At 35.9% G+C, this 23,102-nt stretch overlaps 4 protein-coding genes across 4 annotated transcripts; 2 read left to right on the plus strand and 2 right to left on the minus strand.

Moving 5' to 3' along the window:
* Positions 1 to 1,889: 1,889 nt before the first annotated feature.
* On the minus strand, positions 1,890 to 4,670 carry C922_04619 (hypothetical protein; the record flags this gene model as incomplete). The annotated part of the gene is made up of 1 exon (XM_008820198.1): positions 1,890 to 4,670. One exon carries the CDS (start codon positions 4,668 to 4,670, stop codon positions 1,890 to 1,892), a length of 2,781 nt encoding a protein of 926 aa, XP_008818420.1.
* Positions 4,671 to 8,990: 4,320 nt separating this feature from the next.
* Positions 8,991 to 14,552, minus strand: C922_04620 (hypothetical protein; the record flags this gene model as incomplete). The annotated part of the gene is made up of 2 exons (XM_008820199.1): positions 8,991 to 9,146; positions 9,477 to 14,552. The coding sequence occupies 2 exons, from the start codon at positions 14,550 to 14,552 to the stop codon at positions 8,991 to 8,993; spliced, it is 5,232 nt and encodes a 1,743-aa protein (XP_008818421.1).
* A 2,988-nt stretch (positions 14,553 to 17,540) lies between these two features.
* Positions 17,541 to 18,167, plus strand: C922_04621 (hypothetical protein; the record flags this gene model as incomplete). Its single annotated transcript, XM_008820200.1, has 2 exons — positions 17,541 to 17,792; positions 18,051 to 18,167. The coding sequence occupies 2 exons, from the start codon at positions 17,541 to 17,543 to the stop codon at positions 18,165 to 18,167; spliced, it is 369 nt and encodes a 122-aa protein (XP_008818422.1).
* A 1,353-nt stretch (positions 18,168 to 19,520) lies between these two features.
* On the plus strand, positions 19,521 to 23,009 carry C922_04622 (hypothetical protein; the record flags this gene model as incomplete). Its single annotated transcript, XM_008820201.1, has 6 exons — positions 19,521 to 19,545; positions 19,677 to 19,783; positions 19,959 to 19,995; positions 20,126 to 20,191; positions 20,341 to 20,427; positions 20,560 to 23,009. The coding sequence occupies 6 exons, from the start codon at positions 19,521 to 19,523 to the stop codon at positions 23,007 to 23,009; spliced, it is 2,772 nt and encodes a 923-aa protein (XP_008818423.1).
* Between the last annotated feature and the right edge of the window lie 93 nt (positions 23,010 to 23,102).

Here is a 23,102-nt window from a genome sequence, read left to right on the forward strand (position 1 = left end):
TAGCTGAAAAAATATTAGAAAGTGCAGGAGCATTTCTACTTATTAATTTTAACAAAGACCATATATTATTCGAGAGGATATACAATTTCGTTTATTTATTTTTTTTTTTTGTTGTTGTAGTAATGTTTAAGAGGGCTGGGGTTATCCATCCATGTTAAACAGCTAATTCGCTCTCCTTTGGTTATTTTGTTCACATTGCTTTGTTGTTGTTGCTTCTCTTCTTCTTCTTTTTTTTTCACTTGCAAAAATGAGCTTGGAAGCATAATCTCCAATGCACCGCTTTCGTTGAAATAGTATATTGAAAGCTTTAGGGCATCTTCTGCAAATCCTGCATCATGTGCTGCGCATGCTACCACATAATCGTTCTTCTATTCGGAGTTATTATCCCACTCCTTTGCTTCATTTTTTGCTATAAAATGTTACATAGGTGCAGCAAATAGTTGGAGAAAATTATAGGCTCTTCTGTATTTTAATAAGCATACTTTGCCTCCCTAAAATATATATCCTTCTTTTTTTATTTTTTTTTTACAACATCATGAGAACAAAAAAAAAGGAGGAAACCTTCTCCACAGTTGCGAATAACGGTAAAACAATTTTGCTCAAGCTTTTCTGCATAGCTGATTGAAAGCCCATTTTCTGCTTCACAAAGCGCTTCTTTTTCTGCGTTTTCTGCTTTTCCTTATTTATCTTTTCCTTTCTCTTCTTCTTCCTACTCCTGCGAGAGTTCTACTCCATGTGCGAAAAAACATCAAATGATTAACCATATGCTTCATTTATTTTTTTGTAAAAATAGAAATAAAAACACAATGCACAATCTTCTAATATTTACCATGATACGTCGTTATATGTATAAAAAATATATTACATTATCATCTTTATACATTTTTATGAAACAAAAAAAGAAAAAAAAAAAAAAAAAGTGAGGAGTGAAATTAACATTTATTTTTTACTGTTATAAATATACTCTTTTAATTACAATTAATAGCTTTTGACCTAACATATATTTATATACATATATCTTCTGCGATTTCGCACGATATGTATACGTGATGATTTTATTTGATTCATTATTATTTTCTTTGTCTCCATTCAACACATTACAGTAATATTTAATTCTGAATAAATACAAATGGTTGTTAAAAAAAAAATAAAATAAAATAAGGGAATGAAAAGTTCTCAAATGGCAAATTCTGGTAATTTAAATGATAAAAACCGATTGTGTAAAAAAGTATTATTTCTTTAGTTATTTCTTCAGAATAATAATATTGTAATTTAATACGTTGAGCTTTTACAGAAAAAATATCTTAGTGCCTGATGGCAAAAAAAAAAAAAATTCTGCATATATATATATGAGAAGTACACATACTAGCCAATATATATATAGGTCTTTTAATTAATCAAACATCAGTTTTCTTCTGAGGGGTTCCTTTTTTTTCTTTTTCCTTATCAGTTCATTTCGGGAACAGCATAAAATATCACCATGGTTTTTTTTTTGTTTTTCTCTTAATTATTCACCAAAAGGATTGTTATTATAACTCCTTTCGATTTTTATTACCAAATGGAAAACGTTATATTCGTCATATATACTAATAATCACTTTCTTCAGTCCAACTTTCTTTTCTTCCACACAAAGCAGCATAAATGCTATTCATTTTTTGCGCCTTTCTTCGTCTACCTCCCTCGCTGTGTTCACCTCCGTAGTGTTTTTTCTTTCGTTTGTTTTTAAATAATTCCCTTCCCCAGGAGTATTTTTATCCATGTTATCACACGCTTCGTGGTCATCCCGGTTGGCAGTACTATGGCTTCTGCTATAATAATTCTTACCAGATTTATTAAACGATATTTTATTATGTCCACCTCTTTTTACCTTATTCAATTCCTTTTTTCTATTATCCCCCAGGGTGTTGCAGGTCACGACTTTCGGCTCTTCCCAATTCACTATGCACTCCCTGTTGTTCTACTCCCCGACTAAGTTCATCTTCCTTTTCCTCCTTCCTATCAACCGAACCATTCGCTCTAGATTGGTTATCCTCCTTAATTGGCGATGTCTGCGTTAGTTTTTTAAAAAATTCTTTGTTCATTTCGTTTTTATAATTTTCTTCATAAATGGAAGACTTCTTCCTTTTTTTTTCCTCTACACATATTTTATCATTTTCGTGTTCTTCCATTTGGTGTGAATCCCCTCCCCCTTCCACTTTCATAGCACTACTGTTATCGTATAGTCTTTTTTGTTTCCTCGCAGGTGCCCCGCCCTCCCCTGCTGCCTCTTCCGTCTTTTCCGTCCCGTTCGTTTGTTCTCTTGGGAGATGTTCCTTTTCGTATTTAGCCTCGATATATTCATCCTTTATCAGCTTGCTCTTTTGGCTAAATTTGTTGTACCGGTCCTTACTACTGCTGACGCTCTTGTAGGCCTCACTTGGTGGAGGATCTTGTGCATCCTGCGGCAGCACCTGTTCGTTGTTCGAGCCATCCTTCACAGTGCTGTCGTTGCTATTACCCTTGCAACTTTCGTTATTGCTATCCTTATTATGATTGTCCCCATTTAAGCCATGATTATCACAGCTGTCATTAAAAATAGAACTTATTTTCTTATTCAAAAAACTTGCAAAACTGAAATTAAATTGATTTTTATTTGAGTTATTCCCTTCTTTTGCTTCCATCTCGGGGGGTTCACACTCTCCCTTTAGCATAGCTGCGTCCTTTGAATGATTCCCATTCAAATATTTTTCGCTTGCTAATGCTTCTTCCTGTATATTTCCATTACAAGCATTATCAGGACATCCATCGTAATGCGTTATATGCGAATTATTCATTTCACTTTTAACCCCATCGATAGTAGAATTCTGTGAAGAACTATTCGAAATGAGATTCGTATTTCTACTCTTCTTAAAATTGACATACGTACAGTCATTCGTTTTATCCTCCACTGTCGCGTTATTGTTAATAGAACTGCTTGAGGGATTATCCCTCGTTTGCGCAGAATTATTGGTACTGTCCTCCAAAGGGGCTTTGCAAACGTTTTTATTATTATAATCTTGACTGTCATTGGAAAATTCGGAATCCTCTTCTGAGTTTTCATCAGACACTTCATCATCATCCTCATCGTCCTCGTTATCCTCGTTCTGTCTGTTACTTCTTTTCTGTTTTGATGTGATGCTCTTATTACCCTTTTCTTTTTTGTCTTTTTTTAGCGAATTTTTTATCGTTTTCTTGCTATTATTTGTTGAATTGCTGGGTGTACTTTCTTTTTTCTTTTTTTTCATTTTTTTCTTTTTCTTATTTGATGAATTGCTATTTTGACCTGCGTTCCCACCATTTAACTCCTTTTTCTTCCCATTGCTATTTTTGTTATTATTGCTCAAACTTGTTCCTTTTCCACTTGATGTGTTTGCATTATTCTTTTTCATGTTGTTATTTAAGTTATGGTATTTCTTTGCAGTATTGTGCTTAGTAGGCTCCAGCTTATCCTTCTTCATATTGGATACGTGGTTATTATCTTTTCTTTTATCATCAGAAAGGATGCTATCACTGATGTTGTTACATTTGCCGTTCTCAGCTTCATTCGCCTTACTGGATTTACTTACAATTTTCATAATTTTGGACGACCTACGTTGATTGCCACTACTGCTGATATCATCCGGTTCGTCCTTCATGTTGGATTCCTTCTCCTCTCTGTTATTGCTACTCACGTTATTTTTTCCACTGCTGTTCTTACTGCTACTAACGATGGTATCCTTTTTTTTATTACTTCCCCCGACATTGTTGTTATTGCCGCTGGAAGCCTCACTCTTGCTGTTACTGACATTATTACTGCCGCTGCTGTTACTGTTATTATTCTTATTACTTGAAGAGCTTTTCTTGGACTTTTTTCCTTGCGCGAAAATGTTCGCGTAATTCCTCTTGATATCCTTAAAAGATATATTGCTGTCGTTATAGTTTAACGAGGCAAAGTTTGAAAAGCTGCTCTTGTAAATGCTGCCCTTCGAGTTCGTTTTCGCCTTGGCTCCATCACTATCATTTGTTTTATGGATAATGTCGTTATTTGCGTTTTTACCATTCCCGTTACTAACCTGATTAACAGTTTTGTTGCTATCCTGGTTGGCTTTCCCGTTTTCCTCCTCATTGTCAGCTTTACCCCCATCTCCCTTGCTAACAGGGTTATTCTTAGCATTAGCACCACTGGGGCCATTGTCATTAACATTGTTAATGCAAGGATCACTATTCAAGTCACTACAGCTGAAAGAGTTGGGCAAATAACTTTTAATGATATTATTATTGCCAAAAGGTTTTCTACACGAGGTGCATATGTTTAAATTATTGCTCGTGCTTTTCTCATTCTCCCGAATTTCTATTTTGTTTTCCTGTTCCTCAGCTAAATCCTTCTCGTCAGGACAACATTCATGTCTTCTAAAAAGGGAAAAGGGTTCCTTACAGGAAATTCTCGCATTGTTACATTCGGTATGGTACTCTATAAATATAAATACCAGTGCCTTCTGCATAAAGGTTACCAGAGCATGGCATGGCAGCTTTCCATCATGACTTATATAGTACGAATTCTTGGATAAATTTGCTTCATTAAAAAAAGCGTAGGCAGCATGGATAAATCCGTTCTCTACTAAATAGCGATAAACAATAAAGTTAACTTCATCTGATGATAGGAGTATTTTCATTTTATTTATAACGGGGACATTAACTCTTTACGTTTTTTCTTTTTGTATAAAAAAAGAAAAAAAGGGAATAAAAAACAGGAACAAATTGGGTTATGCTATTTTTGGGCAGTGATTCTCTAAGCAGATTCGTTTGCTTCCCCCGCTTGATCGCTCGTTTAAACGTTTGCTTCTTCCGCTCCTTCCCCTTGCTCGATGGCTTCCCCTTACGTTTGCTCTCGCGCTATACTCCTTCCCTGATTGTAATATTTCGTATTCTCTTCCTCGTTCTCTTGCTTGTTCCTTTTTATTTTCCCGCTTGTTTTATATGCTTTTATGTTAAACATGTATAATACGTACTTTTACATTTCATTTCGCTTTGTTTCCCTTTTGTTTTCATTTTGTTCCTTCATCTCCTCGAAACAAATGAATTTAATTTGGTTAACTTCTCATTCATCAACTTGTATATTCATGCGTAATTATGCATATAAACATAAAATGCTCTTTTAATCACGGAAAATGGGTTTGCATTTACGAACGTGGGTATATCATAATATGCATTATAAATAAGTATATATATGTATATGTTTGTATATCCTTGTATGTGCAATGATGGTAATATTTCTATATTCATTCAACATGTATAATTCCTATTCCATAGGGATTTTTTGTTTTTTTTTAATTTTTTTGCTAAATTGACATAAAATGCAAAATTTTTTTATATATTTACATGTACGCATTTTACGCTATCCAGTGTATAATTATGACCACTGCTGCTTTCTTTTCTTTCGCCTAAGTGCTTAATAATTTTATTTTATCTGCTTTCCCCGTTGGTACAGTACACTATGTAATGCTATATATTATGCTATATTCTTTAGATACTTTTTTCGTTTCCTTTTTTTCTTTTTTTTAAACGGATAAAAAAGTATGTTAATTTTAAAAGAATATTGTTTCGCCCTTGGTTGGGCAATTTACCATTCTACATTTCAACAATTATGAACTTTATTTTATCCCTTTTTCTTTTTTTTTTCCATTTCGTCACAATTCAAAACAAAGGTAATTTTGGTATGTAGGCAAATACATACATAATAATAAGTATATAATATTCTTATACAAAACAATGTATGTCATATGCGAACGTACATATGAACATTTATCATACAAAATCATGTAAGTATTGTAATTATTTGTACGCATCGTACGTATTTCAATTGATCTCATCCGCTTATGTGGGTACTGTTTTTTATTCCTTCTGTTTCCTATATATATTTGCCGTGCTCTTGCCTTTTACATCGAATATTTTACATCATTTTAAATGATATCATTACAAAATGGAAGGTACTCTGAAAATGATTTTGCATTAACATAATGGGGTTCACCACCATATACCCTTTGAAGTGATCACAAAGCAGTGCCCCTTATGTATGTGAAATGTACGTATGTACATATATATTTATATATACCAACTTACGTGCGTACTTTGCGCGCTTATCTGTGAACTTCCACAATCAATTCGTGGTAAATTTCCTGGGGCCCCTCTACTGCATTAACCGATGCGTATGCGGGGACGAACGTAAGTAATATATACAAGTACATACATAAGTGGGCGCACGTATGCGTACAAGCACATATGACTTTATGCGTACACCTATGAACTATCGCTTGGACAAACTTGATAATAATTACACAGGGACATCCTGTGCACGTCAGTTAATCCTTCGTCCAATGGCTCCTTTTCCACCGCTCCAATTTCTTCCTTTTTTTACCGCCCTTCCATTTCATTGTATGTCATTCATAATCCCGCCTGTGCACTCGTAAATTGTGCTCCAGCGTTTTTGAAGGTCATTCGACAGTGGACACAAAGAACAAAATAAAGAAATTCATAAGATGGGTAAAAGCTTAAATAAATTAACACCAAGCATGGGGCCTCTCTTTATTCACGCATTCTGTGAAAAATGCAGAAACAGGGGCCCAATGGATAAGCTACGTTCGTACGTTAATAAGCTCGCACGGGCATTTACTCACGTACACGTGCAGTATCCCCATGGTTATATAATATACGTGTACATATGTGTACATAGGTAATGCATATATCCCTATGGCCGCATCCGCTTCGGAAAGGAATGAAATAGTAATACGCGGCACTACATTATGCGCACATTGTTTGCGCAACACATATGTGTTATCACATGTAAGCAAGTAATGCACATGTGCACACGCATCCAGTTGTACCTAGCTAGGTGTGCCAAATGAAAAGGAAGGTGCTGCTGATGCGTATTTTCACATTTTATTCTAAACGCATCGCTTACAAATAATTCCTGTTCAACATCGCGCACCTCTTACGTAACTGTCTCCATAAGCTCGTTGGCACAAAAAAGGTAGGCAGCAAACGGGGTAAGCGTTCCACATAAAAATGTGCAAATATGAAATTGGGAAAACGAGTAAAGAAATAAACTAACATATGGAACGCATATATGTCTTCGTATGTCTGTATGTATTCGCAATTATACCAAGGAAAACGTAAATTTTTTAAAATGAAAATTTATCAAATATGGAAAGAAAAAAAAAAAAACGACATAAGAAAAAAGTACAAATTAATGAAAGGTATAATCCCGCCTTCCACATAGTAAAAGTAAACGCTTAAGTTTAAGTAACTTCTTTTTTTTTTTTTAAGAAAAAGAAAATATGTGAAAATGAAACTAAATTGTTGTTTATAAATCACGCACATGGCGTAAATACGTTGTTACAAAAAAAAACATATATTTTTTTAAGTAGCAAAATTGGGACCATTGTCACTTATTAAACTGTGCACGAAAAGGTCATCAGCTTTTTTGTTAATCCTTGTTTTTGTGCGCTTAGTAAATGCTATGCCTATTTTTCAACAGAATTGTGGTAGAGGCTTATGAGACTTCTACAATAGGATTATCCATATTTGTAGATGTATACGTAACTGTACCTAAGAAACAAACGTAGATTTTCGTAAAAATTCTTGAGAATGTCCACCAGGCATTGCTAAAAGCATCGGTGTGAGTTGGGATAATTTTTTTTTTTTCGTTTGTCACACATGTTTTGTTACAATTTTTTCGTTGCAACTTTGATTGGCGCAACGCCCCTATTGTTGTTAACTTCTCCCCTTTGGTTATTTTTTTTCCCCTCCACAATTCTCACCCTTCGCAATTTATTTTGCAAAAAGGAGCACACCCAATTTTATAGAGGCATTCACCGGTTAACGTTACGTACGCATAGAAAGGCGAGGATAAAGATGCCCTCAAAAATGCCCTCAAAAATGCCCTCAAAAATGCCCTCAGAATTTGCCTTCAAAATGTACCCAAAGAAACCCAAAAATAGGTGCTCAAGCGCCATAACGAATAAAAACTCGTTACGCATGTAGTAAATTGCCTTTTATTATTTTTGAATTTCTATATTACCTTATACCACTCAATAGTGGCATAGAATGGGCGTCACGACAACCCTGCGGCGTATCCCAATAACGCAAAAAAACAAGGTGTGTATTTAAACCTCACCCAATTAAAAAGGGAAAATGTATAGCAGCAGTTAGCCATATCAATAAAGCACACAGTTAAAATGCTAAAGATACATTAAAATGTGAATGAGCAAAAAGGATTGTTAATAATATAAATAAAAAACGCGTAACCTTAAAAAAAAAAAATACAAAAAAGAATTTATTGTTTTCAACATTTGTTAAAATTGCCACAAAGCAAAAAAAAAAAAAAAAAAAAAAAAAAAAACAGTCGAACAGAAAAGGTAACGTCTGCTCTTAAGAATAATTGCGTGAATACGAATCACACACGTTCGTGCATAATGTACACACATACGCATGCATGTTATAAGGGGACGGAAAGGATCGGGTGTAAACATTGCACTTTCAAATAAGCTTTATATAAAATGCGGACGGTAAATACATCATTCATAAGTATAAGTAGAATGAAGCACAAGAAAAATGGAAAGATGAAAAAGAAACGAACTGAATAATGTATTCACACAGCGTGACCATTTTATATATACACATCTCTAGCCACCTGACGCCATCTTCATCTCCTTCGCTTGCATCACCCGTTCTTGTACCTACGTCTTAGAAATCGTAGCAGCCGTGGAAATGTACACAGTACATATGCATATGTCCTAATAAATGTAGTGTCTTCTCCGTTGGACATTCTGCTATGCCGCAGCACACAAGGTGAAAGATGAATTCTGCAATGTCCCCCCCCAGAAAGAATAAAGTGATGACGAATAAAGGGGCAAACTAATAAAAGATTAGGAGGACTTCCCTCTGGGATGATTCCCCACTTCAAAGCATTTCCAAAACGCAAAGCAACCTTCTCGCTACTTAATAATCATCTTAAACATGTTCTTTTTTAAAAAATAATGCAAATATGGCCTGTATCTATTAATTTTGATTTGCTGCTCATAGAAAATGCCATTCAATTTTTCGTTGTCCTGGGTTAGTAACAATCCGTTCGCAGCTTGCTCATTAACAATCTGTAAGGAGGCAGGTGAATGATACATGTATAATCCGTTCGAAGCGATTTAGAATGGGGCTACTCCGTTAAGCGAGTAATGGCACATATGAAAATCAACGCAAATGATGAACACATGCGTGGCGCGGCACAGGTCGCCCCATAATAAAGAGGCGGAAGACGCGCGTAAACATCGGGTGAGCATTCCATCTACGCGGAAAATAGCGCTAAAATAGCACCAAGATTATGCTAAAACCGATGCAGTATCACGCCCAAAGCTATGGGGACGTCTCCGCAAGCACCGCCGCTCACTGCGATGAGCCCACTCGCTCATCACACCGCTCTTAATTACCGTCTTCTTCAAATGCATGAGCATGTCCGCGCCTATCTTAATGAGGCAGTACTTCACCACGTCCTTGTACTTCTTAACCATGTGCGGTATGAGGCTCTTGGCGAGCTCTATATTTCGGTAGTAGCTTCTGAGCAAGTTTTTCCCCAGCAGTAACTTCATAGTAATTCCCCCCTTATCCAGTGTGCACTGGTGAACGTCAACATAGGAGAGAATAATCTGAAGGTCCTTCATGCAGTGTTCATACACAAGAAATATATTTACCACCTTGGGCGAGAAGAAAAATGAACGCCTTGTATTAATTTTTAATTTTGATAACAGGACGTTAAATTCGTATTCAAACCCATTTCTGTGGTCAATACTTCTCCTTCTTTTGCTGCTACTTTTGTTTTTTCCCTTATCAAAAGCATCGGCCCATGCTTTAATTGGGTTCATTCGTACCTTCTTCAAGGCAAAATCGGCAGACAGATCTAGAATCGACGTAAGTGTTAATAGACATTCCCCCGAGATGAAGCCGTTTACGTACAACTTTTTATATAATTCCCTGCAAGTATTAAATATCATGATGTACAGTTCCCCTTCTCTTTCTTTTCGAACAATTTTTTTTTTGAGTGAGCTGTAAAAAACATCATCCTTGGACTTCCCGGACTTATCTTTACTATTACTGTAACTTTCGTGGCTTCTTGCCCTTCTTATTTCGCTGAATAATTTATTTTTTATTTTCATTTTGGGTCTTTTTAAAAAGCTGTAAAAAGTAGCAACATGTTTCTTCTGACACACATCTTCTATACATTCGAAATTTATCGTTTGATCTGTGTCATACCTCCTTGCAATGAAGTCCGTCGTGCTGTTTCGTTGCACTTTTGGCATTCCCTTTTTTCCCTCGATGAAATCGTCATTACTGTTGTTATTATTACTGACAATGTTATCATCTCCTGCATTGCTGTTGGAGTAATTTTGATTTATCTCCACATTTTGGCAATCTCCACAGCGAAATTCTTCATTGTCAGCATTATCGCAATTATGGTTATAGCCTCTTTCACGTCTTCCGCCTTTACTGCCCTTCACCTTTAAAGCGCTCCGATTACTATCCCTTTTTATTAGCGGACGTACGGTGAAATCAAGCACACGTGTGCATGAGGTGCACCTCGATTTATTAGTATTTTTCATCTTTTTCCTTTTCTCAATTTCTTTGTTCATTAACATCAAAGTTCTGCTGTCAGTTCCCTTGGTGGAAATGTTAATCTCCGATGGGTTTCTCACCCTATTCTTTAGATAGCTTTCCTTATCATAGTTGTTGTTAAAGAAGGACGATATTTTCATCCCATCGCTATTCAGAGCGAACAGATTTTTATATGTTAAGTATTCCTCAAAATTAGGTTCGTTATTTTTTTTTTCACCCCCGACATAATTTATGATATCATCCACCACGTTACTCTGTTCATTTGTCACACATGTGATGCAGTTTTTCAGGCTTCCTCCTCCTTGCTCTTCTGCTTCATCATCTTTTTCTTCTAAATCATTTTCGTGGCCTTCTCCCCTTTCGCCCTTTAGACTCTCATTCTCCTGATCCTCTTCGCATTCATTCGATATTTCCTTCTGAATTTTTATAATAAAATTGTCGCTCATCAGCAACTCGTTTTCTGCTTGGTCTGCATTAGGTAGCCCGAGTGTGTTCTCATTAGTCCCCTCTGGGATCCTTTTCACATCTTTGTAGTTGTTTAGCAAATTTTCATCCTTCTTCGTGATATTATCGTAGTTTATATTTTTCATGAGGTGCTCCTCCCCAGGGCTGCTGTCCTGCTGCACGTATTGTTTTTCTCCGTCTCGGTCTTTTCCAACCTCGGCTTCTTTCACCGAGTCGATTTCTTTGCCCAGGTCGTCCTCCTTCACCGAAGCTTGCTCGTGCAAAGAATTTGGAATGTTTTTTTTATTCCTCTTTTCATTCTCGCTAGAATCTGGGGCACCACTCTTCGCGTCTCCATTACTGCCTTTCTCATTTTTCATATTGCTCTTAACGAGCAAATTGTCACTAAAAGTTTTGGGTAAATGGGTAGCGTGCTCGATTAGCCTCAAATTGTATTTGGGATTGAACGTCTCCTTCTCGTTGTTGTTATCAACGATACTATCGATGACAGTAAAGTTTTCTTTCTCCCTTCTGGTTCTTTTGAATTCTCGGTAATTCATTTTGTTTATAAGGCGGTCATACGTTTTTATGGAAATCTTGTCATAGTTAAAAGCATTCAAACTTTTTATTTTACTGTTTTCACAAACCTTATCTGTGTAGCATGATTCGTTATCGGAGAGCTCATTCAGATGGTTACTGAGCTTATCGAAATTTTTGGATGACAGTGAGTAGTTTATACTTGTGTAATTATGTTCGTCTTCATCGTTACTACTGAAGTAGTTGTCATTATTTCGAATGATATTTATTTTCATTTCTCTTTTGTACGGAAAATTATCAAAGCTAGTTTTTCCTCTGGAGATGAATTCCCCTACTCGATCCCTTCTGCTGGTATTGTTTCTCACTTTTATTTTTTCTCTTTTTTTTTTCTTCTTGCTATTATTGTCATCGTTATTTATGTAGCTGTATTCATCACTGTTATCTTCATATTCTATGTCCGTAAAATTACTGTTTTTCCATTTCACCTCATCGTATATACTTTTTTTTTTCTTTATGGAACTTGGATTTTCTCTTCCTCTATGAATGTGCACATTCCTGTTGTTCGACGTGCCTCTCTCATTCTCGGCGTCATTATCTGTAATACTGGACAGTTCATTTTTTTGTAGAATCCTCCTATTGCTGGAGGAATGAGCCGAATTATTATTATTACTATTATTATCACTTTTTTTTCCCCTGCTTGGGCTTATCTTATTCTCGTTCTTGTTGGGAAAGCTGCCATTGCCATTCGAAGAAACGCCATCGAAGCTTTCGATCACTGTCTGCGAATCGTAAGCACGTTCCCAAAATGAAATATCGCACGAGCTTATATCCTGTAGACAAGCATAAATATCCGGCAACCTCAAATCGAACTCTCCATATTTGTTCATTTTCCTCCAGTACAATTCGGGGACAATTTTGTTGGAAAAGTGAAGAATGTTGGTGCCTTTAAACAGCCAATAATTTTTTAAGCTCTTCTTCCTAATATAAAAATTGTAATCAATCATTTTTAGTACCTTCTCTAGGTAAACAATTCTAAAGGGATTCGGCGGATAAATATTTAACAGTTTGTACAGACACTCAAAAGTCAAACCCTGAATGGTCAGTATTAGCAATACACTACCACTAATGTAGTAAGCCAACTCCTTCGTCAGTTTGTCGTTAATTTTATTTTCTGCTTCTATCCGTAACCCTAGTACCAGTACAATACCGCCTCGTAGTCCTCCCCAAATTAGGAGTAATATTTCCTTCCAATTTATAGGATATCCAATTCTTGACAAAAAAGGTTTAAATATCAGAATCATTATGGACCTTGCCAACACTAAATAAATATATGTCAATACAATGTATAGGAAAAAGTACAAGTTGTCCTTGAAAACATTCTCCATCATCCCAAACGAGACTATTCCTGATATGATGAAAATGCTCGAGTTTCCCATGAGGGAGAGAAGCTCCACAATTTCTTTGTGCTTTCTCTGTGCCACTTCGTCCAGGGCAATATGGCCATACGCGTTAATAAATAAACCATAACAAACGATTGCTAGCGGGCCCGACAAGTTAAAATAATACTCAGATACAAAGTAACTCAAGTAACACATAGTTATCGTCGCCAGACACTGATTGTAGTAATATTTTCTATACAAATTTATCCAGGCAAATGTCAACATAGCCATGCCTATGCCAAATATGGGGCTTAAAAATAATAACTTAACAAACAGAATCAGGTACTGAGATGTATTGGCCTTATACCCGATAGTTAAATAAAAAAAAAACTGAAATAGTAAGACAGAACTTCCATCATTTATTAACGACTCCACATGAAACATGGAACTTATTTTTGATGGAGCATCCACTACTGACAAAATCGACAGCACTGCCACGGGATCGGTTGATGATAAGATGGAGGCCAACAAAAAACTGCTACTTAGGGGGGACTGGTCTTGCCTATACATGAAGGAATAATAAAACAAAATACCCAGTATGCCTACTTGTAGTGCTACCCCTATCACTGCTAGTCCTATTCCACCATATAGAAAATTCTTAAAGGCGTAATAATTGATGTCCTGCGTGGCTTCATATAGCAAAATTGGCAACAGAATGAAGTAAAGAACGGATGAATCGATGTTCCTCGCGTTGATGATAGACTTATGCAAAGTATTCTCTTCAAACATGTTAAAATTTTTTGCTATTACGTAGGTACACATTCCATATAAAAACCATATTACTGACACAGGGATGTTCAGTCTGTGTATTTTGGAAAGGATAAATTGCAGCATAGTCGCGGAGATGAAGATAAAACAGAAGAAAATCATTCCTTCGGATACCTCATTCGACGCAGACGGAAGCTGATTCTTAGGTTCGTCATCTTCGTTCTCACTTTCGCTTTCGCCCCCGTCCACACTAAATGTTGTATTTTCCGATCCCTTTCCATTTTCATAAGACGCATTCTTTTTCATCCTTTCGAGCAGAATTCTGGAAATGTGTCCCCTTCGCTTGTAAGTCCCCTTCTTACCAAAACACCAAAACAGCAGGAAATACTTCTCATTAATAAAATTTTCTCTGCAAAAAAGGTTGTATACATCTTCAAACACGTTTAAACGGGATCGATCATCATGGGTAGTGCTAATATTGACACGTGATTCACTTGAAAAACTTATATTCTCTCTTTCGTTTTGTCTCACTTTCCTTATTTTCAAATAACCGTTTTTTTCGTCCCTTGCCAGAGGAGAGAACCCCACGGGGAACATATCTTCCCTGGGGAGTCTCTCACTTATTTTTCCCACATTGTCTTCATTTCTCAACAGCAGAAAAAAAATTATGCACAAAATGAAAATTTTTATTTTTATGAAAAAATTTAAAAAAATCCGATTTTTCTTTTTGACTGATTTTTCGTCATTAAACAATCTTAGATAGAGCATTTTGACCCCGAAACGTTGCTTTTGCAATTGCATCTACAAATGAGTTCTGTCTTGTGGCTCTGTCAAATATGGACTTCCAAACGGAGGCCGAAGTGAAAACGAAAAAAAAAACAAAAAAAAAAAAAAAAGGAAACGAAGGGAAGTAAATAGAAAAACAAATAACCACGCGAAATCAACGAAGGAGATGAAACGCAAGCCAAATAGAGTGAAGGAAAACACTTCAGGCAATTGCTTTACATCTAATGGTGAATTCCTTTCCCTCCCTTGGTCTCACTTATAAAGTGTAAAAACGTCATTTTCTCTAAAAATATGCGCATGCACAGAAGGAATGCCCGTTCTTTTAATGATAAAAAAAAACGAAAAATCACTACTTCACAAATGGGTAAAAAATGTTCGTAAAATTTGCCTTCTACAATGGATCTTGATATTTTAGAACGATCTATTTTCATAATTCTATTTTTCTCAAAATAGTCACACACAGCAGTACAAACGTATGCACAGAAGTGTAACTTTATTTGCTTTTTCCTGATCTGCAATTTTCCGTTTCTCCAGAAACGCAGCAAAGGTAAAGCGCACAAAGGAAGAAAAAAAAACAGGAGGCGTCAAATTAGGTATGCCCATGAATGAGGCCAAAAAGGTGGCAAAGTATGCTACCTATGTGGAGACTCATATACATGTCCACACATTCACAAATGCTCGCATACACAAATGCACACATACATACATGAGCGCGCGAACACTTGTACACGTATAAATGGATAAGTGTGTACAGTTAAAACTAAAATCAAACAGGAGGTGCATTTAAATTTGTATGAATTTTTGTCTAGGTTCATTTAAGGTGTCTTAAATTCTAGCTCGTGAAAAATAAAAACATATCCTTTTTAATTTCCCCCAACTTTCCAAATTGATAACTTTTTAAATTTTTCTTATTTTTACTCCACGACGAAATTGTAAGATATACAATTCTCCAAATAAACGAATTCTGCAAGAACACATTAAAAAAGGGGGAAATACGGAGCTCACGATTGAGAGTACAAAGGAGTAGGTACTATTAGGTGTAAACATTGAAATTTGAAAAAAAAGAAAAAAGAAACCTTAAAGATGTAAACAACTTGTTCATACTATGTGCACGAATTAAATCGAAATAAAATGTAATAATCCTGTAAAATGGAAAAAAGTGTTGCATTCTTTATTAAAAAATTGGGCATAATGCCATATGAGATATTCGCGCTAAACAAAAGCAAGTGTAAAATATGCCAGCAATTTTGAAAATGAAAAAAAAAGGATGAAAAAATTTTTTTTTTCTTTCGAACAAATCGTTTAGGCATACAAGTTGGTACTATGTATATTTGCACATACGTGTTTAAAAAAAAAAGGTAGCGCTTTCCTGAAATGGTGCGAGATTAAAACAAACGTTTATTATACAATCTTTATACATACACGGATAATGAACAAAAATAAAGAACTCGTTCGAATAAACAAACATTCGAAGTATTCGCACGAAAAAGCACACAGATTGGAAGAGAATTTAGCAAATTGTTTAAGCAGCATGAACAAAATCGCTACGAAATGGGAAACAAACAGGAACGTAACGTTTTTTCTTACTTTTACAAAGAAAGATTAACCAAGTACATAATCACGTATAACTGTATGAAAAAATGAATACCCCTATGCATATCTTAGAAATGTACGCAGTTGTTGCCACTTATGGATGCATACATTTCTTTTATACTGAACATGTCGGCCTGTAAAAATGTATGATGCGGGCGAATCATCATTTAATCAGTATAATGAAAGGAGTTGTAACTTGACGGGGGTTAATGCTTGTAGCGTAGTTGTACTCTTCGTGGCACGCTCCATCATACGCTATATACACTACGCGCACGTACATCTTGCCACATACCCGTGTTCATCTCATTATTCGTTGTGCACAAGGGGCCTACGCACCGTCCCAAATGTGAAGGAAGTTCCCCCTCAATTTAAAAGGTGCAGCTCCTACTAATCTGTGTACAACCCATGGTGACTCAAAAAGATTACATAAAATAAAAATCGATAAGTTTCAAAATTTATGTTATTTTATTTCTAAAAACGGTTAAGAAACTCCCCCCACAGACGGAAAAATCAACATGCAAGAGGCGTAACCATGATTCAGAGGAAAAGCCGCGCATTTATAAGCGTAGAAATTTTACGCCTGGCAATTTTAAGTGGGCAGAAAAGTTTAATTTTACCTTCTTAGATGGAGCGCTCAGGCGATAAATTAAAAGAAAACAAGAAAAATAAAAATAACAAACTCGCCATTCTTTTGTAGGTATTTCTTTCTCCCGTTGTGTGAATATAAGAAACATCGTACATAGGAACTAACTCGTTCCTTTTTTTAACGGGTAAAAAATACTATATATGCCAATAGCGAAGTCTCCTGAAAAAGATGAGAATATAGGAAGCCCCCCTACCTGCAGTGTATTTGTATAATTTTTTTCTTATACTTTTTTTGGCTTTGTTAAAATCGTTGGATCGATCATTGCATTAATTTTTTGTAAAAATAAACGAACAAAACCATCGTAAAAACCACAGGGAACACTTTGTTAAAAATGAAAGACATATATCTCAGGTCCATCGTTCTCCTTGTTTAGTCCACAAGTTTTATGATGCCATTCTTCTCGTCTTCTTCGTCCTTCTTTTTGCGGACAACTGAGGTGTAAAAGGTGACGAAGTGCATAACACCGTAAATCCAAAATATACCTATCCGTGTTGCAATTGCATATATCGAAGAAATAGTTCCACAAGAGACGATATGCCTCTACAGAAACAGATTTGAAAAGCCCAACTAAGACGCATACACAGGGAAGCGAAGCAAAGACGAAATTAACAAACCCTGAACCCTAAACCTAAACCCTAAACCTAAACCCTAAACCTAAACCCTAAACCTAAACCCGAAACAGACAACTACCAAACACAAAACCACGAAGAAATTATGCACACATATGAAAAATGACAAGCGATAAACACAGTAACAACTTTTTCAGCGAATTTAACATTTACAATAAAAAAAACACGAAAAAAGTCGTATACAGATATTTCCAAAACAGAACTCAGAAGCAGACTAAGTATATAACGCTCTCGCTCCTTGCCTTCAGTGGGCTGTTTCTCTACATTACCAACAAGGCCTATGATAGGAATATCTTCTATTTAAACAATGAAGTGTACAAAAAGTTTAGCAAAAATTATGATGCCTCTTCTCCGGTAATTTTTTCAAAAACGGAAAATCTACTTCTGTTTGCTGTGTGCATACATATGCATGTAGTCGCGTCATACTTGTTTATGTGCCTCCCTGTTTGGCTGCACACATTTGACCTTTTCCCCTAACATACAATAATTTAACTATACATTATTTTTCCGCTATGTTTGAAATCGGTTACGTGTTCCTAATGTTTTAATCGTATGTAGAACATATTTGCCATTTCGTTAGCTGATTTAATACGTTTTTTTCTCGCTACTCAGCTGGAAGCCCAAAACAGGTCCTTTGCCAGAATTTTCGTGAAGGCGAAGAGGAAAAACTTAGAATTGGAGTCGAAGCCCTTGGTTTCGCAAATAATTAGGGTTGATGAAAAGGAATAACAGGGAAAAAAAAAATAAATAAAATAAAGTAAAATAAAGTAAACAAAAGGGCAAGTGCAAGTGTGTCCATTTTTCTCACATTGCAGATCGCCACCCCAACGTGGGAAATCTTTGCTACACTTTTTAAAAATATTTACAAGCTGCTCATAATCGAACTGAACACATAAGTATAGCAATATATTAATAAATTGAAGAAGACAAATTGGGAGATTCCGAATTATCTTCAATGCCATTCCGTCATGAAGAGTTCCTCAAAGGTTGATAGAGCACTTCACCATTCAGCGTAAACTTAAACATTAAAAGTTGCAGCCGATTGAGAAAAAGGATTAAACGCGTCACAGTTGGTCAGTATTAGCCAACTAATCTGTAAAGATTTGCCAGTCGTTCGCCACAAATTTAGTATTCTTTTGCACACACCTTAATTCTACGTCATTTAACATTTTTTACAAAATAACGCATCAGCAGAAGCATAGACACACAGACACAGATGAGTTGGTGCACTGAAAAAGCACCACATCGGGGAAACAAAGGAAATGACTGCGAAAAAATTCATTTGTTTCAAATTCAGAAATTGCTTAAAATGATCTGCATGAATGTGTAGCGGTGATTCCGAAGAAATGCCTATTGAATAGGAGTTCACTCCCTTTTTTTTCTGTTTTTCTGTTTCTGCTTCTAAGATTGCCATTATAGAAATCCCATCCTGCTCACTTTCCTGTGTGCATGTAATTAAAACCTTTTTGTTAATTTTTTCCTTTTTTTTTTGCGCTACTATTTTTCTTTTCTTTTGACATTCGTTCATTCGTTTTTAGTTTTTTTTTTTCGAACTGCTTTTACAAAATTGTATACACGTATACGTTTAAAAATTGCATCTGTTTTGCTTCCCATTTTTCTTTATATTTCACTTTGCCCACTGCTAAGCCTTTTTATTTAAGATGCTTTAAAAAATGCCTATTGTGGCTACCGCAAATTGCTAACATAGCAGGGTTTTTGCTAAATGTGCCGAACGCTAAGGCACGCACCTTTTCAACCATTTCGTCAGTTTCCTTTTTTACTTTACAGTATTCCATTCTGTAAATCTGCCTAGCCTTACGCATAATGCCTTTTTTGTAATAAAATTATACCTATGAACAGTTGCGTGGTCCCTATTATTGTTTTCCTTTTTTTTTTTTTTTACACAATTTCTTCCCCTTTGGAAAAACCAGTTGTCTGCGTGTATAGTTTTTTAGTAAAATTTCAACTCCCCTCACATTCTTACGACTTTCCTGTAAACATTCAGAAAAAATGAAAAATATTGAGCCTTATAATCTCATTTTTATAACCTTCCTTTCTGTAAAATTTTACAATATATGAAAAATGATTACCGATTCGGAAGCCCCAAGTAATTCTCTCAAAAAATGACACGCGCGATAGTACACGCTCTGGATTAAACATTCATCCGCAGATTCCCAAATGTGCATCTGTTGACCCACGCGTAAAAATTATGCACTTTTCTATTTCCCTCTTTTTAAGCCTACAATTTTAACAGCGATGATGAAGCGCCCTGCGAGTACCTTAACGATGTCTATGCGATAAGCGAAGACACCTTTTCGTTTAAAATTATCAAGCAGTTGGGGGAGGTATAATTGCTTAGTTCAGTTCTTTGTTCATTTTGTTTTTATTGTACGTTCGTAGAGTGCACATTTGTTTTCCCATCCTGAGTGGGCAATCATTTAAATCAAATTTTCTCGGCACGTATGTGCGTAACTTCAAACCACTACCAAATTTGAAAATGTTCTTTTTTCCTTTTTTAAGGGCTACTACAGTCCCGGAAATGGACACAAAGTAAAAAGTAAAAGGAAAAACGTTAAAATGTGACAACATTAATAGCAAAGCGAATGGAACAATGCAAGAGATGGATAACCAACAAGAAATGCGAACATGATTTTTTTTCTTTTCTTTCCCACCACCCCCTTTATTAGTAATATACTACGAACTAGGTTCCGAGGACAAAATCGCTAGTGCTAACGTGTATTTAGGAAAGAACGGTTACACAATTTAAATTTCATATGTTTCCCCATCTCTGTAGATGCTTTACCATTTAGCTTTGCACATTTCACACATCACAAACTATGTGGTGTACCTCGTAAACATGGAGTTCTTCCATTTTTTTGACCCCCCCCCCACCTTTTCTCAGACAAACTACCCTATATTTGCGAAATTGCTGTAAAGTGTATGAAGCCAAATGAGGTCTCTATCATTCAGGCCCCAACGCTTTTTACAAGTAATTATCCCACCCCACAAATAAACAAACAGACACATCCACACGTGGAAAACGTGTAAACAAACACGTTCCAAATATATGCAGCACGTTTTGGCACACAGACAAACACACACTCACACCTAACTACTGCAGAAACATTTAGTAACTCTGAACGGAAGAGCAAGTATGATAGGAAGGAAAACTTCAGGAGGGAGTTTAAAAAGGCCCTAAGATTTAAACAGAAGTGCGTCGAAAAGTACATAAGCTATTCCATCGTGGCAACCTTGAAAAGAATAAAATTAAGTTCAAACGATATAAAATTGCTAGTGCGAAAAAGGAAATTAAACAAGGCTAACCGGGATGGAAACCACGATGTGGCACAAAAAGACACACCAGATGAAGAACTCAAAGGAGAAGACCCACACAACTGCTCAGAATCGTTGACCTTAGACGATATTAACAATGTAAGGTATAAATTTTTAAAAGAGGACGAACTGAGCACATACGTTGTGTACTTGAAAGAATATAAACGAGTCGACATTCTAAATCATGACAGGACTATAATAAAGGAAGTCATGCGAGAAGGGAAAGGAATTTTTACCCCCAAAAAAAATGATTACATTGATTTTTTTATACAAGATGGAAAGAAGCGCGAGTTTATTCACACCACCTTGGAGGAACATAATTTAAAATACAGAGGGCTCTTCAAAATTTTGCAAAATATGAAAAAAAAAGAAATGTCCAAAATTGTTCTTAAAGGTTTGGAATGTCTCCACATATACCACTTCGCGCAAAAAACACACACGGAAAAAGAGGAGCCGAATGGCCCCGAAAAAAATCCAGACGACATGCAGAAGGGTAGAAGGGACTTCTGCCACGATGAGAAGCAGAAGGGCATCGTGGACGAGACAAAGTTGTCCAACTTTGAAACGAATCAAGTGAAACAAAATCCTGGTGAGATAGAAGAGGAAAAGAATGTCGATCTCCATATCAGAGACGAATTACCCAAGCAGAAGAAAGAAATAATTATAGAGCTACTGGACTTTAAAAAGTCCAAACGGGTTAATCTTTTTTCAATTATCAATCTAAACGACACAGGAAAGCTACTGTTTTACTTGTCCGATGATGGTAAAGATAAAACCCCAAACAAACCAATTATTGACACCGATTGCGAGTTGATAATCCATTTAAGTATCAATAATGATAAGAACAGAAGGGAAAGCAAAAGAATGCATTTGCCGGTTCATTTCTGGAAGAACAATGGCAATATTAAAAAACGAAAGGCATTTTTCCTTTTTTCGTACGGTTCATGCTTCACGGCTCCTCTTTGGTTTTATGAATGCTTCAAAGGGCTAAAGGAGGGCGATGAAGTAATCATTCCTTTGTCCAAAAATAGGAATATTTTTTCGGAGAATCAGTTCGCTTACCCTTTAATTTTTGAGGAGGCGGCTCAAGGGGAACGAGTACAACCCCCGCAAGGCGGCAAACGTGAAGTTGAAGATGATATCCAAAGGAACAATGGTGTAAGGAACGACCAAAAAGAGTCCACCCCAAATGACAGTCACCACATAACAAAAAAGAACCATTCGGGGAGGAAATGGTCCAAAATGGAGGACCGAAAATTTGTCCAGCGCCTGATTTCCAACCGAAACAGGGGCAAAGGCTTCTTTCTGATAGATGGCTTGAAGAAAAACCAAGTGGATCGCTTCTGTGAAGGTTTTCTTTCGTCGCAAACGTCCCTGATCAATAGAACTCACCATGAGGAGGAATCGCCAAAATTGCCTTTTCATTGTAGCTCCTTCCAAAAAGTCAGGCGGAAGAAATTTTACAAAAGTGTAGCCAACATTCAAAAAAGTGAAAAACTTACCAGGATGAAGCATCAGCTGAGTAAACAACTTTACGAAGTTAGCTCTTCCAACGAGAGTATCTCAAAAGAGGATGAACACAAAGGACAAAAAATGGATAATTTTTCATTCTTTAGAAAAGCCCTAAAAAGCGTATACTTTGACAAATCATTTTACGAAAAAGATACCATTTTAAAAATAAAAATTGTTAAACTTATTTGTAAAAAGAAAGACCCGTGGAATATGAACATCTCAGAACAAATTGAGTACCTAAAAATTTACAACAAAATGGGCAATACATTTATGAAAAAAAATTTGCACTATGCAGCCTCACTTCATTACATAAAAGGCTTTGATATATTTCGCTTTTCCAAAATTTACAGTTTAATTTTTGAGGAAAAGAAAATAAATGTGTCAAATTTAGACAGTGATGACATGGCGAAGGAGCTCGTACTACACGCCGAAAAGATACTAACTAATTTGGCCATTTCTCACTACAAATTAGGAAACTACAATGAATGTGTTAAGTATGCAGAAAACGCTGCCACTATAAATCCAGAAAATGTTAAATCCATTTATTGGAAACATATGGCATATTTGCAGCAAAATAAATATCACCAAGTCATAAAAAATTTGAACAATTCCTTTTGCCTCAGCAATTTGACACTTCTCAAGTTGTACAACACCGCACGCGTAATAAAGAAAAAACAGGACGCCCACTTTAATTCACTTTTTTACGCCATGTACGATCAGAAGTGAAATGGTAATACCAGCAAGTGCACATTCAAAATTTGCTTAACGAATTGTTTTACTTCATTATGTGAAACATTTTACCCGATTATGTTTTAAAAT

This window comes from Plasmodium inui (genome assembly GCF_000524495.1).
Source record: "Plasmodium inui San Antonio 1 unplaced genomic scaffold supercont1.26, whole genome shotgun sequence".
Lineage (NCBI taxonomy): Eukaryota > Apicomplexa > Aconoidasida > Haemosporida > Plasmodiidae > Plasmodium > Plasmodium inui.